The following is a 16,776-nucleotide window of genomic DNA, read 5'->3' as shown; positions in this document are numbered from 1 at the left end:
GTGGAACTACAACACCCAGCAATGCCGCTCAAGGCTGCCTTTACCTATAATTTGTGAGATTCCTTTAGTGTTGGGTTTTTTCCTCCTCTGTACATTTCTCTGCTGTGAGTTAATGAGAGGCGCGGACGCCCCGCAGCAGATAATTGGCGCGCCGCCCCCACCTGGCAGAAATTAATTACACCTCCAGGTTAAGCGCTGACCTGCTGTCCTTTTCACAGTCCCTCGGGAGAGGAGCAGGTCTCCGGGTGTTTGGGGGGGTGACGACAGGCAGAGAACAGCTGCTCTGCACAATGCAGCAGCGCCGCCCCCCGTAATTACCCGCGGGCGCACAGTTCACTGCCTTTTGTTTTCTACTGTTTGCTGTTGATTTTCTTCTAGTTTTCAGATTTTTCCGCTTGTGACGGCTTTGTATTCCCGAGCCCTCAGCGCCGCCTGTCAATGGCCTGCAGCTGCGGCAATGGGACAGCACAGCCGGAAAACAAAGCTCCGTAATCGCCGCAAGCGGCCTCTGCATGCCCATTGCTGAGAGTGGTAGACTTGTTTTCTGTCTTAAAGGGGAATAGACCCCTAATAAGCCCGTTATGGAATTGCATTGTTAGCAGTTGGCATTTACACGCTGCGGAAATTTCTGCAACTAAAAATATGTTCCGTTCAACTAAATGGGAATTGCAAAAATTCTGCCTAAACAACCCCATTCAGATGAATGGAACTGATTTTCAGTCGCAGAATTTTCAGCAAAAATCTTCTGTGTGTGAACGCCCCCTTACCGGGTTCAGGAGGAGAGATTTGGCAGGTCGGCTACGAGGAAGCCACATGGGGGCGGGCAGCAGGGCTAGTGAGCCAATGCTCTGAGGAAAGCGGTCGCGGGGAATCGCTCGCCCTTAAAACGGAGTCCTAATTCAATTCCATCTATGAGGAAATCGCCAACAATGCAATTCCCTAATGCAGGTTTTAAAGGTCCTCTGCGGTGTTCCTGCTTCTGTGGCCACCATTATGATTTCCATAGTGGTTGTCATAGAGTGGCTTTCTGATTAAAGGGGGGTTGTCAGCGGCCATATTGGCAGTCCCCCAGCTTTCCTTGGATCAGATGTAAATTTAGTGAGGGTTTTTAATTTAAAGGGGACACGCCCTATATAATCATCGTATAATGGCTGCTTTACTGATTTTCACGTCTCTTCCCCACCCCCATAGGTGAACGGACACCTGGACTACATGAAGCAGATGGACACAATTCTGAAGGCCGTGGGCATTAAGACTAAGGAGTGTCGGCTGGAGGAGCAGAACGGACTTCTCCACGCGCCGGCGGGATTCCTCGCTCCGAGCACTGAGCTGGCGGAAGAAACACGCAGCGTGGAGGACGTTTCACCATGGGACTGGGAGCCGGTCACAATGGCAGCTGACTTACCCCCTACTTCCTGCACCCGGTGCGGTACCGCGCAAGCGGAAGAAGCGTTTTGTAGAGACTGCACTAACAACAACATAGCCACAAAAGATCCAGACGAGAGCTGCACTCTGCACCCTCTTAAAGAGACAGAACACGACCCAGGGTTCAGCTGCAGTTCTGTAGGGTGATCCAGACTCCATGCGTTAGATACTGTGATACACGGAGACTGTCCATGACCCGTCACCAGCGGCAGGCAGGACAGCTGACAGGCTGCCTCCGGGGATGGCAGGATGCAGTGTATCCTCCCGGAGGTAAAGCTGGTCACATGACGCTGTGCTGGGGATTTAGCACCACTGCCTGATAAGTGAAGGGGGCGCACAATCCCCCTACTGCCATTAAAAAGTGTAGAAAAAACGCATCCATAATCCGCCCTCTTGTGTGAAGCTTTATAATGTCGTATTCGGCCACAGGTGCTCAGAACAATTGTCACCCAGCCTTCTATAGAATCAGCTGAGTTTTTATATTTCTTTATTTAACTTTTTATCTTTATTTTTTTTCTATCTATCTATCCACTCCTCAACAGTGAAATTGCAACACTGAGAAGTTCATGTTGTAAGCTTATGCAAAACGAGGAAGTAGTAGGTGTCGCTAAGATCTGCAGATTATTACATTTTCCAGCACCTAGCTCCAATTTCTGGCATGGGGGGGGGGTGTATAAAAGCCAGATTGAAGTCAGTTTTTTAAACACTTGAAATCTCAAAACTCTAATCAAGATATGTGGAATGATTGTACGATGCCTCCTGTCCACGTCATGCCAGTTATGTCAGCACTGTTCAACATTGTGTGTCTCGGTGGAGAACATCTGCACGGACGGGTCGTCTGATTAGAAGAATGGCGTGTAGTGATCCATCCTGTACTGAACTGGGCGTAACATCCCAAGCCTAAGGCAGCAAACAGTGACTACACAAACCATCAGAAGGCACCTACACAACATTGGACTATGAGCCAGGCGTCCAGCTACGGGTGATCCACTTACCTCACTCCACCGCTCTCAGGACTATCATGGTGCACAGCAAGATGTCAATGGAGGTCTGTCCTCTTCAATGATGAGACCTACCTTTGTCTCAGACGCAGTGATAGCCGGAGTTTGGTCTGGAGACCATTTGGGCAACGCCATGAAGAAGTCTTCACAAAGGAACGTCACACCGATCCTACTCCTCGGATTATGGTGTGACATGGCATTTCAAGTACTCTAACAGATCGGCATTCGGGCTCATTCACACGGCCATTCCATGCATTGGAGGCCGCAATTTGCGGTTCCCAATTACGGGCGCCATTCGTGATCCGTCCGCAAGGATTTTTGCCAACACAAGCAAAGCTACATTTTGGCACCCCCCTCGCAGCTCACCTGGCCCTGGTCCCGTCTGCAGCAGCTGGCTTCGCCTTTGTGTGGTCCTGGTATATTCTCATTGCTTCAGACAATTGCTGGTTTGAGGACCGTATTTTTCACCCTCTAAGACGCACCTAGATTTTAGAGGAGGATAATAAGAAAAAAATATTTTCCACTGCACCTCAGGTCAGACCAGCAATCAGCCCCCCCATGTCAGTCATCATGCCCCCCATGTCAGTCATCATGCCCCCCATGTCAGTCATCATGCCCCCCATGTCAGTCATCATGCCCCCCATGTCAGTCATCATGCCCCCCATGTCAGTCATCATGCCCCCATGTCAGCCATCATGCCCCCCATGTCAGTCATCATGCCCCCATATCAGCCCCCCATGTCAGCCATCATGCCCCCCATGTCAGCCATCATGCCCCCCATGTCAGTCATCATGCCCCCCATGTCAGCCATCATGCCCCCATGTCAGCCATCATGCCCCCATGTCAGCCATCATGCCCCCACATGTCAGCCATCATGCCCTCACATGTCAGCCATCATGCTCTCACATGTCAGCCATCATGCTCTCACATGTCAGCCATCAGCGCAAATACAATAAAAATAACTTTCCTCTCCTGCTCCTGGATGCCGCCGCTCCTCACCAGCGCTCTCTCTCTTCTTCCTGGTCCTCGGCTGTCAGCTGTGAAGGCTGCGCACAGTGAGGTCACATGGTGCGCAGCTCTTTACAGCAGACAGCCGAGCGGAGGACCAGGAAGCGGTGAGTACAGATCCTTCACTGCTTCCCGGTGCTAATGAAGCGCTTCACTAGTATTCGCCCCATAAGACCCAGGGGCGAAAAATACGCCGCTTGGTCTGCCTTATAGCGCCGGGCCTGGGTGCGGAGGTGCGGACAGAAACCCCACGGGAGCGTTCCACACCGACCTTCCGGTTTGCGCACCTATTCAAGTGAATGGGGCCAGGCAACGGCCGTGTGCATGAGCCCTTACATTGATTTGGTCCTGGAACCAGTGATAGTCATTTCTCCACAGTGTCCCAGAGCTGTTTTTCATCAGGACAATGCCAGTCCGCATGTTTAGCTTGCTGCTGTGGGCAGCCTGTGTGGCCTAAACGTGCTCCCATGGCCTGCAGCATCTGTGGACTTGTCTGCCGTCAAGCACATCTGGGATGTCATCATGTCAGCAGCGGATCTTGATGATTTGCGTGCTCAAGTACTTTCAGCGTGGCAGAACATTCCGCAGACATGCGTGTATTTCTGAACGTGGCGCTCACACTCCATACTGAATAAATCGAGCTGTTTTGAATATTTTGTTTCCATTTTTTGTCATTTGCATATCATTAACATGTCTGATCCTAAGATTTCCATAATTCCACAACCTTCCCTTCTTGCAATCTCATCTCAATGTATTTTTTTAATTTATATTTTCATTTTTATTATTAGTTTTTTTTACTGGTACTTTTTTTTTTGTCCTACTCTCCCAAAGGGGTTTTGCGGTTTGTGTCAGCATCCTGTAATTTTGTAGTGTATTTCTTTTCCCGTTATTGCCCCATGTTCCGTTCTGGGCTGTGATCACATGACCATGTCCATGCAGCTCTTTCTTATATCCTGTGATGTCATGTCCATGGGTGGGGCAGTTAAAAGGGGAGTGTCTATCTAACTAGCTGTGTGGGAGGAGCTATAAACTATATGGGCATGGTTAGGGGCGGTGCTGGGGCGGTGGCAGAGAAAGGAGAAGTGCATCATGGCTTTGGTTGGATCCAACAACAGGAAGTGCTGCATACAAGATGAAAGCAACCTAGAGGGATCGGTTTACATGGTGGAAACGGGTCAGGAGAGTCCAAATTGAAAAAGAAAAGGTATGGAGAAGATGTACAGTACATGAGGTAAGCACCTACATGAGCATGTCTGTTCAAAACCATAGTAATCCTGGAGAACCCCTTTAAATTTGTTTATCTGATTTCTCTACCTCACACACAATGTACTTATCCCGCTCCCCGACACCCAGGTCACTTCTGATCCCCGTATCAATGCCGCTGCATCTCCCCTTCGCGCAACTGAAAACATCCGGCATCGAGGGGTGGGGGGACAGCCAGTAGCATGCCGCGACGGGGACTATGATACTAGGGAGGTGCAATGGGGAGATGCAGTGGCGGCCGTGCAGGGATCAGAAGCAACGCGGGAAGCGAGGTGGGAGGCCCGGGCATATGGGGGGGGGGGACATTATAGATCTTGGAAAACCCCTTTAAGAAGTCTTAGGTCAGGTTAGGTTTTCATCTGCATGTACAGTAAATAAGAATGCTCTAGTTTGCTGACAGCAAGCAGAGATCTTGTGAGGAATTGAGTCTATTGGAAACTTGCTTGACTTTTTATCATATATGATCGACCTACTCTTACACAAAGCTGGACTGGCCTTTTAAGTTGTAAATTGAGTTTTTTCCCGGGAATTTGCCCTTTAAGGACTCAATCTTCTGTACTAGGAATACCTGACATTTATCTAATGTCATCGAGCTTGTTCCATCACTGCCGGTGGCGAGGACGAGCGCTTCCCCCTCCCCCACGTGCAGCTCCTCAAATATCACTGAATTTATTAGAAAAAAAATATTACAGAAATTACTGTACAAAATGTCACCAGTGAAGCCCCGGGACGGGATCAGGGATGGGACCCCCGACGCGGTTCAGGGGCCAAAGTGACCTCAGATCTTAGCTGTACTTTAAGGAAAACGCTGATTTGGGATCCTCAGGTAAATTCTGCCTAGTAACATCTTGTTACTTCAGAGCTGCATTCATAATTCTGCTGGCTTCCTGTTATGAAAGCAGCCCATTGTGGGAGCTTATATGTTAGCTAAGCTGATTGGAGCTAAGCCACGCCTGTTGCTTTGGGCAACCAGTAAAATTTTGAAAGCAGCTCCGGATGTGATTGGAGAGAATAAAATAAAAAATCAGCAAGAACAAGAAAAACAGTAAAGCTGAATATTTCCACACTCACAGTGTATTAATAGATCCGAATATGTGATAAACGCAACAACAGTAACAATCGGACTCTGTAAACAAAAAAAATCAGATGGCGCTGCCCCCTATGGACAAGAATTAGTACACGTGCAAAAACGGCTTACACTTGTGTCCCTGAGTCTCCATCTTCTGTGCAGGTAGTCATATAGACCCCCCTTTAAAATGTCAGTCTTCACCGCAGTTCTGGAATTTTGTTTGTGAACCAGGAGGCTTAGGATGAACTTCCATATGGCCACAGAGAGCAAGAGGAAATAGAATATAAAAGGTGGAATATAAAATGGGTCAGTTTTGCTGAAACAAAGGGTGGCTCGTGGATTTCGAGGGGCGCCATCACAGGATGAGGGGGTCCGTGTTTACAGTTTGGCTCAGTCCATGGGCGTGTTCAGCTGGTGGACCTGCATCTCTTGCTCCAGGTCAAAGAGGTTGACGGAATCGGCGGCAGTGACGGGCAGCGGGTCGGTGCTGTGGTCTTTATAGTTCTGTAGAAAGTGCTCGTTGCCCAGGGTGGCGGAGTACATGGAGTCCGTTTCCCCACGCAGGGTCAGGACGTTCCTCAGCGACAGTCCCAGGCGCGGGGCGCTATTGGAGTTGCGCACGGACAGCGAAATGACTCTGGAGCGTCGGCAGCAGGGCAGGTACTTCCCCATGGCACGCTTGAAGTCTCTCATGAAGAGGGGGTAGATGATGGGGTTCATGGTGCTGTTACAGTATCCGAGCCACGTGAGGACGTCAAACAAGCCTGGGGGGACGCAGTCACAGACGGCCTGCATGGCACAGCAACAGGACGGTCACTACAATGGGCACAATGTACAAGATGCCATCACATCATTTCTATAGGTGCCCTAGTAAAGGGGGCGTGACCTGTGAACCGTTTAAAGGGAAACTGCCTCCAGAACCAACCCCTTTATATAAGAGTTTCTCATAGATGCACCAATAATACTGGTACAATGGCGCCAACAAAATACCCTGTGTTGTGCCAATCAGAAGCTTTAAATTATTATTATTTTCTCAAGCCCCTCCCCTCTGTGTCAGTGGGAGGGATCACATGACACCTGAGGAGGAGCCTTGAGTTAATGCAGTCATGGGGTGGAGCTCAGTCCTTCTGACCTAGAGAGGATAGTTACTAGAGGGCGCCCCCTAGCTCAACCTGTACAAGTCATCCCCTTAGTTTTGTCTGTTTCTGGGAAAGCTGGGTACAACCAATATAGCTGCTATTACAGATCCCACAGGGTTTGTCACTCAGCTTTCCCAGAACCCTGAATGGCCTACAAGGGGCTGTATCTTGCCATTCAGGAGTCTGGAAAAGTAGTGACAACCACTGAACCTGGTGAATACACCTGCTGACTGTGTGCTATGGAAGTCCCCTCCGCAGAAGCTCCTGTGTCACACAGCTTTCCCTGCATCCTGAATGGCGGTACAGGAGCAGTGTATCCGCTATTCATAGTTTGTGTAATGGGAGCCCACCCAACTTTTCCAGAAACAAATGGAATTCTTCACCACGCCAGGACTTTTTCTGGGGATTTGTAGTTGTACGGCTCACATTTCATGAATGCATCTTACCTGAACCATGTTGGCGACAAAGAATGGAAGCCAGGCCACGAAAAACATGCCCAGTAGGATGCCCAGGGTGAGGCTTGCCTTCAGAGCCTTTTTACTGTGCTTGGTGACAAACTTCCTGCCCTCCATGACCGGCACTGCGAGCACCTGGGGGGACAAATGAGGCTCGGTTAGGTCATCAGTGACTGAAGGTAAGGGTCCACGGCCTGCCAGTCAGCGGATGCGTTCACCATTCTCTGCTGCACTGCATCCCAGCGCTCGCACCTCCCACAATTCGTGACGCTTAAAGGGCATCTCCCTGCAGATGAAACCGGCTGACCTGTTACATTGCGCCTGGCAGTGGAAGGCATCTGTGTTGGTCCCATGTTCCTATGTGCCCGCATTGCTGAGAAAAATGATGTTTTATTATATGCAAATGAGCCTCTAGGAGCAACGGGGCGTCACCATTACACCTAGAGGCTCAGCTCTCTCTACAAATGCCGCGCCCCCTGCACTTTGACAGGGCCAGACAGTGAAAACGTCATCACACCTGGTCCTGTCAATCAAAGTGCAGAGGGCGCTGCAGTTGCAGAGAGAGCAGAGCCTCTAGGTGTAATGGTAATGCCCCCGTTGCTCCTAGAGGCTCATTTGCATATAATAAAACATCATTTTTCTCAGCAATGCGGGCACATAGGAACATGGGACCAACACAGATGCCTCCAGCTGCCAAGCGCACATGTAACAGGTCAGCCGGTGTCATAGGTACAAATCTGCTGACAGATGCCCTTTAAATCATACGTATGAGGTGCTATTCTAGAAACAGCGCCACTCGTGACCATGGATATTACCGGTATTACAGATTAATTGTATGTACTATCAGCCCTAGGATAACAGTGGCACTGTGTCTGGAAAAAAATATCAGACTGTTTACAGCAGGGGCAACAATGCAATGAGGAAACCAGTAGAATTGTGAATGCAGATCCGGAGGTGACTAGAGCGTAATACATGTATGAAGATAATCATATTTTGAAGTTCGGGTTGGGGTATATGCTGAATTGCGTTATGGATTCCGTTACCACAGACCATAACGCAATTCCATGACTGAATTCCTTTAGAGGCAATCCGTTATTCATTCCGTCATAATAGAAGTCTATGGGCTGCATAACGAAAACCGGACGGATCCGTTATGCTGGCCATAGACTTCTATTATGATGGAATGAATAACGGATTGCCTCTAAAAGGCATCCCGTTATGCATTCAGCCATGGAATTGCGTTATGGTCCGTGGTGACGGAATCCATAACGCAATTCAGCATATACCCCAACCCGAACTTCAAAATAATCCCTAATAATCAGTAATAAGGTGTGATATAATGTAACAAGTTCTCTATTTCCATAGCCTGTTGCGATCCAAACCATCGACATACGCTCGGATTAGCCGCACATCAGTTATTGCGGTCAAATCCCCCGGACCCTGCGTCCGCACTGACATGTTAAGCTGCCAATCTTCCGTCTGTCACTGAATTGCAGGCACATCTGCCGCGGAGCTCTCCAACATCTAATATAGGTCAAGCTGCTGGAGATCAGTGTCTCAGGTTTGGTTTCATGTCGGCAGCTCTAAATTTCACCCAGGCGACAGGATGGCGGCAAATGGGCATTGGTGGGGCTCAGACTGTGCCACGTCCCATTAACCAGATTGTAGGATGAAACCACATGCAACTCTCTAATGTAATCTAATGAAAATTTTCATAATTTTCAAGATCTCTGCTTGCTGTTAGTCAATGGGAATGCTTTTCTTTACATCCAAGTTGCATCTAGTCTAGGCAGAGCAGACCTATCTTCATTCGTTACAATGTATCAGTGCCGATATAAAGTATCCGCATACCATTGTCATAAACTTCCAACTGTTATCACCGACGGGTGATATTGTATTATTATTCATGTTTGGAATGGTGTTTTGGCTTCTGAATCTGAAGGTTATAAAAATGTTTCCATTCACTGATAGCAAGAATTGATCTTGAAAATAATGGGGAAGTGACATACAGAGGCACCTCTGCCTCTGACACACTTGGCTCTTCCATTTCAGCTAGTAGATGTCAGGATATTACTGCATCCACCGGCTGCTGAATGTGAAGACCCCTCTACGCCCCCTCCATCCATGGTCAACTCATGAAGCCCATTTAGGCTGGGTCTACACAGCGACAAATGTCGTCGTGTAGACCTAGCCTAAATGGGCTTCATGAGTTGACCATGGAAGGGGACGGTAGAGAGGTCTTCAAGATGGATTTTTCTGCGACTGTCACGTTGCAGTCGCAGCACATCGCGTTGCGACACCATAGACTATCATTATAAAAATTGTTGCGTGACATTGGTGCGACAAAATGTCGTCGTGTAGACCTAGCCTTAATAACAAGTGGATATCTCCTTTAAGTCCACAAAGGGACTGATTTGTGGTATTAAATTAACCAGATTTTCCTAGTGGGATAGGAATGGAGCACTCTCCAATCATAGCTGCTGCTGCAGAGCTTGTCCCCCTGGTGTCAATACATTGCGTGGACACATCAGCGCTATGGATGACTTTACTTTCCCTGTACATAAAGGGAAAGTTTTTTCAAAACCCGTTTAAGGGGGGGGGGGGGGGGGTCTGAGTTTATCAATATCAAATCAGTGGGAGCCTGATCAGCTACTTGAAAGGTCAGGTAATCGCTGCAGCCTCTGCATTATTTGCATGGTACTCCTGTTCACATATGTGGCTGGTAAAGGGGGGTTCCAAGACTCAACCTCTGATTTGATGTTGATGTCCTACTCTATATGTATATCAATGGATTTGGTTGTCAGTGGGTCCCTTAAATCAGGGCATGTGAGCGGCAACCTCCCAGGAAGGCATTTAGTGGGTGCAGCAGGGCCCGTATTTTCTTTTTTTTTTATTATCTGTTCTTTTTTTTTTTATACACATACTGTAATTGAAATTGCAGTTTAATCTGAGCCGAGGCAGCGTGGAGTTTATGATGAATGTCTCAGTGTGTCATAAGAAATCAATCTGGAAAAAGTCAGGGGGATGGAAACCATTCTGCAGATAATAGCTGCTCCCCCTCCCCCCTGGCACACACAAAGTTGGCACCATTTACCCTGCAGCAGAGGGTAGAGGGGTGTGGATGTTTTATGCATGCGTGGTGGGCTGGAGCCAAGCCTGGCAAGAGACTATAGCCCACAGTTCTCATGTTAAGGACTGGAAACGTATTACCACGAGTTTGGGGAAGGTTGGGGGGGGGGGGACATGTGACTCATCACAGCGGCTGTTCTGCAGTCACACTCGTGCGGTCACAGCAGAACCAAAGAGCTGTGCATGAGCGCAGGCGCAGCGCTGACTAGCCATGGATGAATCAATCTGCCCTATTTGTGACTACTGCTTGAAACATTTTTGGCTTGATAACAGCTTGTCGAGATTTCCTAGGTGCTGGTATATTCGACTCCTGCTTGGCATAGTGTACAAACTATACATTAATGATGGCACTACCAGCAGTGACCACAAGGGGCCACTGTTTGAATCATGCATTGCCATCTAATGGCCATAGCTGGTCATGCGGTCATTTATTATTTCGACCTGACGGTCAGTGTTTCAGAAGATTTAATTATTTCCTGGTTAGAGAGGAAACAATATTGTTATTACACATCATAAAGTATAATGATTCACTAACATTAAACAAACAAAACAGCATAGTGTCCATCATGATATTCAAAGTGTACAAGCTACGACTCCACACGGATGGGATTTCCGGGTTCTCATCTGCTAGGATATGCCACCAATGTGACAGAGGTGCAGGTTGGCTATTTCCAGAAGTCCTACAGTGGTGACTCTGCACAGTACCGCTTCTCCTGTCCTGTATACTGGGTGTAATCCTCAGTATCTGCTCTTATCCTGTATATATGGACACTGCACAGTACCGCTTCTCCTGTCCTGTATACTGGGTGTAATCCTCAGTATCTGCTCTTATCCTGTATATATGGACACTGCACAGTACCACTTCTCCTGTCCTGTATACTGGGTGTAATCCTCAGTATCTGCTCTTATCCTGTATACATGGACACTGCACAGTACCACTTCTCCTGTATACTGGGTGTAATCCTCAGTATCTGCTCTTATGCTGTATATACGGACACTGCACAGAACCACTTCTCCTGTCCTGTATACTGGGTGTAATCCTCAGTATCTGCCCTTATTCTGTATATATGGACACTGCACAGTACCACTTCTCCTGTCCTGTATACTGGGTGTAATCCTCAGTATCTGCTCTTATTCTGTATATACGGACACTGCACAGTACCGCTTCTCCTGTCCTGTATACTGGGTGTAATTCTCAGTATCTGCTCTTATCCTGTATATATGGACACTGCACAGTACCACTTCTCCTGTCCTGTACACTGGGTGTAATTCTCAGTATCTGCTCTTATCCTGTATATATGGACACTGCACAGTACCACTTCTCCTGTCCTGTATACTGGGTGTAATCCTCAGTATCTGCTCTTATTCTGTATATAAGGACACTGCACAGTACCACTTCTCCTCTCCTGTATACTGGGTGTAATCCTCAGTATCTGCTCTTATCCTGTATATATGGACACTGCACAGTACCACTTCTCCTGTCCTGTATACTGGGTGTAATCCTCAGTGTCTGCTCTTATTCTGTATATATGGACACTGCACAGTACCACTTCTCCTGTCCTGTACACTGGGTGTAATCCTCAGTATCTGCTCTTATTCTGTATATATATATATATACACTGCACAGTACCACTTCTCCTGTCCTGTATGCTGGGTGTAATCCTCAGTATCTGCTCTTATTCTGTATATATGGACACTGCACAGTACCACTTCTCCTGTCCTGTATACTGGGTGTAATCCTCAGTATCTGCTCTTATTCTGTATATATGGACACTGCACAGTACCACTTCTCCTGTCCTGTATACTGGGTGTAATCCTCAGTATCTGCTCTTATTCTGTATATACGGACACTGCACAGTACCACTTCTCCTGTCCTGTATACTGGGTGTAATCCTCAGTATCTGCTCTTATTCTGTATATATGGACACTGCACAGTACCACTTCTCCTGTCCTGTATACTGGGTGTAATCCTCAGTATCTGCTCTTATTCTGTATATAAGGACACTGCACAGTACCGCTTCTCGTTAAAGTTTACACAAGTCACAGCTATGGGTCACTGGCTGGCAGTTGTGGGGATTTGCACTCACCTGCACATGGTCTTCAGACATGTTGGGCACATTTGTGGTCAAAGAAGCCACCTGAACTGCCTGCTTTCTGGCTGCTAGCAGGATCCTGCAATAGGTAAATGATATGGCCGCTGATGGTAGAAAGAAGGTCAGACAGGAGGCAATCAAGGCATACGGTAAGCTGACCAGCAGACGGCACTGCTTCTCCTCTGACATCGACGTCAAGTTGGACGATTGCAACTCAAAGTCTGGCTCATGCCAGCCCATTTCAATGGGCAAGAAAGAAGCTAGAGCCGCTAATGTCCATGTGGCCAAAATCAATCCCAGGGCTCTACAGGATGTCATCCTGAGCTTGTACTTGAGCGGAGAGATAATGAGCAGGTACCGGTCCAGACTGATGACACACAGGTTGAGTATGGATGCACTGCAGCACATGACATCAAAGGAGTACCAGATGCAGCAGAACACATCATCTAAGACCCACCTCCCATAAAGTTCATTCAGCATAGCTGGTGGCATCACCACCAGTCCCACCATGAGGTCCGACATGAAGAGAGACACCAGAAAATAGTTGGAGGTGTTCCGAAGGGACCTTTGCGTAAAGATGAGTAGGATAAGCAGAGAGTTGCCCAAGGTGGTAAGAAAGATAATAAAGCAGAGGAAAGCTGCCATCCAGATCTGTCGCCCATTGGGAGATGCCCCCTCCACCTCTTTACTATAGAGTCCATTCCAATGTTCACCCATTTGGTGAGCCATGAAGAATTATCCTACCAACACTTGACCAGTGCATATGTCTACTTTTCGAGTGTTTCGCCATCGATCCTAGACCTTTTCTACCATGCCAACTGTGTTCTTGTGCTATCTTCAACATTCCCACCCTAGCCCCATCTTAAGTTGTCTCTTCTCCACCATCGGAACTGTGTCTTCTCACCTATTCTGGTCCTATCTTATCTTTTCACTTTCTCCACCATACAGATTCTAGTCCCATCCTCTCACCTTCTCCACTACTCCAGCCCTGTCTTATGTTTTTAACTTCTCCACCACCAGATTCTGACCTCTTTACCACAAGGATCTTGCTCCTGTTCTATCCTCTTAACTCCCCCACCATCCTGGTCCTGTTCTATCTTCTCACTTTCTCAACTATCCCAGTACTGTCTTATCTTTTTACCACCCATATCTTGGTCCCATCTTATCTTCTCCCTGTTTCCACCATTTGGATCCTTTCCTTCTCACCTTTTCCATAATCCAGGTCCCGTCCTATCTCATCTTCTCCAACATCCGGATTTCTTCTTATCTTTTTGCCTTCTCCTTTCTTTGGATCCCTTCCTATCTTCTCACAATCTCCACCATTCCAGCTTTGCTTTCTTTCTATTCCATCCACTTTATCTTATTCTTCTCCACTTTTTTCTTGATTTTGTTAGTTCTGGATGAGTCTTTGTCCTCGCCGTCCTACGTCTTCACGTCTCTAATAATAATCTCCTCTCAGTAGTTCCTTCCCTGTAATTACTCTGTTTTCCTGCAGTTTATTGTGTCTTCCCCTGTCTCGCTGTCACTTCTCCTCTCTCAGACTCTTCTCGTCGTCTCCGCCATGCCTCCCCCTCCTGCTGGAGCAGCTACGCTGGCGGAGGCTATTTTAATCACATGTAACAACCTTCGGGTGCAGCAAATATGAGATGTGTACAAGTGAGTGGTGAATGAGAAGCTATTGACAAGGAGGATATGGGAACTCATGGTCCCACCCCCTTCTGAGCCCCTTCCCCGCTCACCAGGAAAAAAAATCTCATCATTTCCTGGAATAATTGACTTTTCCCACGAAACCAAACATCACTCAATGCCAACCAGATGCCAACGCAGGTGACTGCAGCAGAGGCTAGGTGCATCAAATGTTCCTCAACAAGTTGCAGCTCTAGAGGGGTTAACATATGGAATAGCGCCCCCTTCTGAAAAAATGTAAATGACAGAAATGTTGGGTCACAGTGATGTTCAGGGAAACAAATCTACAGGACTGAAAAATGAGTTTCAGAAGCGCAGAAGTCTTTTCTAATCTCATTTGTAGCAGGTAAGCCTTATACCATATAACATACACGCAGCAGCTGTAGAACGGCATAATACAGACCTCAGCTGCTGCAGAACCGCATAATACAAAACTCAGCTGCTGCAGAACCTCATAATACACACCTCAGCTGCTGCAGAACCGCATAATACACACCTCAGCTGCTGCAGAACTGCATAGTACACATCTCAGCTGCTGCAGAACCTCATAATACACACCTCAGCTGTTGCAGAACCGCATAATACACACCTCAGCTGCTGCAGAACCGCATAGTACACACCTCAGCTGCTGCAGAACCGCATAATACAAAACTCAGCTGCTGCAGAACCGCATAATACAAAACTCAGCTGCTGCAGAACCTCATAATACACACCTCAGCTGCTGCAGAACCGCATAATACAAAACTCAGCTGCTGCAGAACCTCATAATACACACCTCAGCTGCTGCAGAACCGCATAGTACACACCTCAGCTGCTGCAGAACCGCATAGTACACACCTCAGCTGTTGCAGAACCGCATAATACACACCTGTCGGGTGATAATAATTCAATTAAGAATTATTAATTATGGTCATAAAAATAATTAACCATAAAAAAATAACATTTATAAAATTTGTCATAAATTCTTAAAATCATGACCTGGTGAATTGTAGACAACCTAATTGATACAATTCACATCTGAGTCCGACTATTTCCTCAGATAAAAAGTTATTTTTGACGTGAGATGACGTTAATGATAAAACATGTAGTTCTGCATTATACAATAATACACAGGTATAAAAATATGCAGATTTATTGGTTACAAGGTTATAAACATATATAAGTAAATAAACACAATGATACATGCAAATGAATATATATAGCGTTAATATAAAGCATTACAAGCTTAACAATACATGTGAGTGGAAATAACTTGTCACATTATACACAAGCTATTATTAGGTTAGGATATCAAAATATAAACATAATTTATATACATTACTACTGTTCAGAGAAAACCTCATGATATCAGGATGGGCATGTCTAATCCTAGACATCAATATAGAATGCTAAATACATTCCACCCCCCTCTAACCAACTACACATCACATGACTTCAAGATGAAAAAATCCATCCAAGGATATAACTTAGAAGAGATAACTGTATCCTTCCGCCCCATCCTGGACTATTTTCACACATATAACTTTGGTAAGACTATTAAGACAAATAACAGGGATATAGGATCATTGCTAGATCATATCTTAAATGGGAAGGACTTGAAATAAGTCTTTCCTGTGGGAATCCATCACTTAGCTTGGCGAAGAATGTTCTATCAATATATATATATATATATATATATATATATATAAGCAATTATTTAATGCTTTGCTAGATTATGAGTCTTGATTCTTCTGCAGGTAGAATGAAGTCTCACAATATCCTAAGACTACATCTCAATATGGAGATGATTAATTAATTAATGTATTTATTTATTCGCCAATCTAGATGGTATAATTTCACCCACACTATCAAATTAGTCTTAATAAAATGAAATATCATTTTCTGTGTCTCTTACCAAGTCCTAGTAGAAATCTCACTTCTGCTCCTAGGAAAGCTGGGTGGTCCATCATAGCGCATGTAACCATGGCTTTCATCCTGATAGACACCTCTAGAGAGCTCAACTTGTCTCCTTCTCCTCCCTTTCTTGTGTGTGTGTTTTTCGTCTCCCCCTGTGTATGGTTTATGATCACAAACTTATCAGTTAGACACACCTTCCTAGTTTGGAAGTTTCCAATCATTGTCGGATGGGCGTGACCATTGATAAAAAATGTGACATCGTAACCTTACCCAAAATGCACTTTTGCTACTGTTGTAATGTCACCTACTCATACCTAGGCGGCACTGCTGTGTAAGCTATTTGCATCATAGTATAAAGGGTTAACTTATGTAAGTCTGAATAAAACTTATTCTATACATTTTGACCTTAAAAGCTTTAATTCAAAGCTATAGGGATTAATTCTGACACTTGTAGCAATTAGAGACAGACCTCTAGGCGTCTCTCTGAATGTTTCTCACACTGTTTATTTGTGAATCATAAATAACTTTAATGGCCTTGTTTTCTCACAGAGATATCAGTACCTCCTCTTTTCATACCAAAGATGTGAATAATTGTTACAAAACACACATCTT

At 46.3% G+C, this 16,776-nt stretch overlaps 2 protein-coding genes across 3 annotated transcripts in view; one reads left to right on the top strand and one right to left on the bottom strand.

Moving 5' to 3' along the window:
* TMCO4 (transmembrane and coiled-coil domains 4) overlaps positions 1 to 2,859 on the top strand; it is a 77,405-nt gene extending 74,546 nt beyond the window's left edge. For both annotated transcript variants that reach the window (XM_044282493.1, XM_044282494.1), the window contains exon 14: positions 1,192 to 2,859. In XM_044282493.1, coding sequence (XP_044138428.1) covers positions 1,192 to 1,572 — 381 coding nt within the window. In that variant the 3' untranslated portion in view covers positions 1,573 to 2,859. The remainder of the gene's footprint in view (positions 1 to 1,191) is intronic.
* A 3,042-nt stretch (positions 2,860 to 5,901) lies between these two features.
* Positions 5,902 to 13,639, bottom strand: HTR6 (5-hydroxytryptamine receptor 6). The gene is made up of 3 exons (XM_044278601.1): positions 12,577 to 13,639; positions 7,352 to 7,495; positions 5,902 to 6,555 (listed from the first exon to the last, which is right to left on the bottom strand). Exons 1-3 carry the CDS (start codon positions 13,309 to 13,311, stop codon positions 6,157 to 6,159), a joined length of 1,278 nt encoding a protein of 425 aa, XP_044134536.1. The 5' UTR covers positions 13,312 to 13,639; the 3' UTR covers positions 5,902 to 6,156.
* Between the last annotated feature and the right edge of the window lie 3,137 nt (positions 13,640 to 16,776).

The sequence above is a fragment of the Bufo gargarizans genome, chromosome 2 (genome assembly GCF_014858855.1).
Source record: "Bufo gargarizans isolate SCDJY-AF-19 chromosome 2, ASM1485885v1, whole genome shotgun sequence".
NCBI classification, from domain to species: Eukaryota; Metazoa; Chordata; class Amphibia; order Anura; family Bufonidae; genus Bufo; species Bufo gargarizans.
This window is presented reverse-complemented; position numbering and strand designations above follow the sequence as displayed.

Coding starts and splice junctions, on each gene's coding strand:
- HTR6 (XM_044278601.1), bottom strand. CDS start 13,311: ATGGCTCACCAAATGGGTGAACATTGGAATGGACTCTATAGTAAAGAG. Junction 7,496..12,576: donor TGTCTGAAGACCATGTGCAG/GTGAGTGCAAAT, acceptor TTGTCCCCCCAG/GTGCTCGCAGTGCCGGTCAT. Junction 6,556..7,351: donor TTGTCGCCAACATGGTTCAG/GTAAGATGCATT, acceptor TGTGCCATGCAG/GCCGTCTGTGACTGCGTCCC.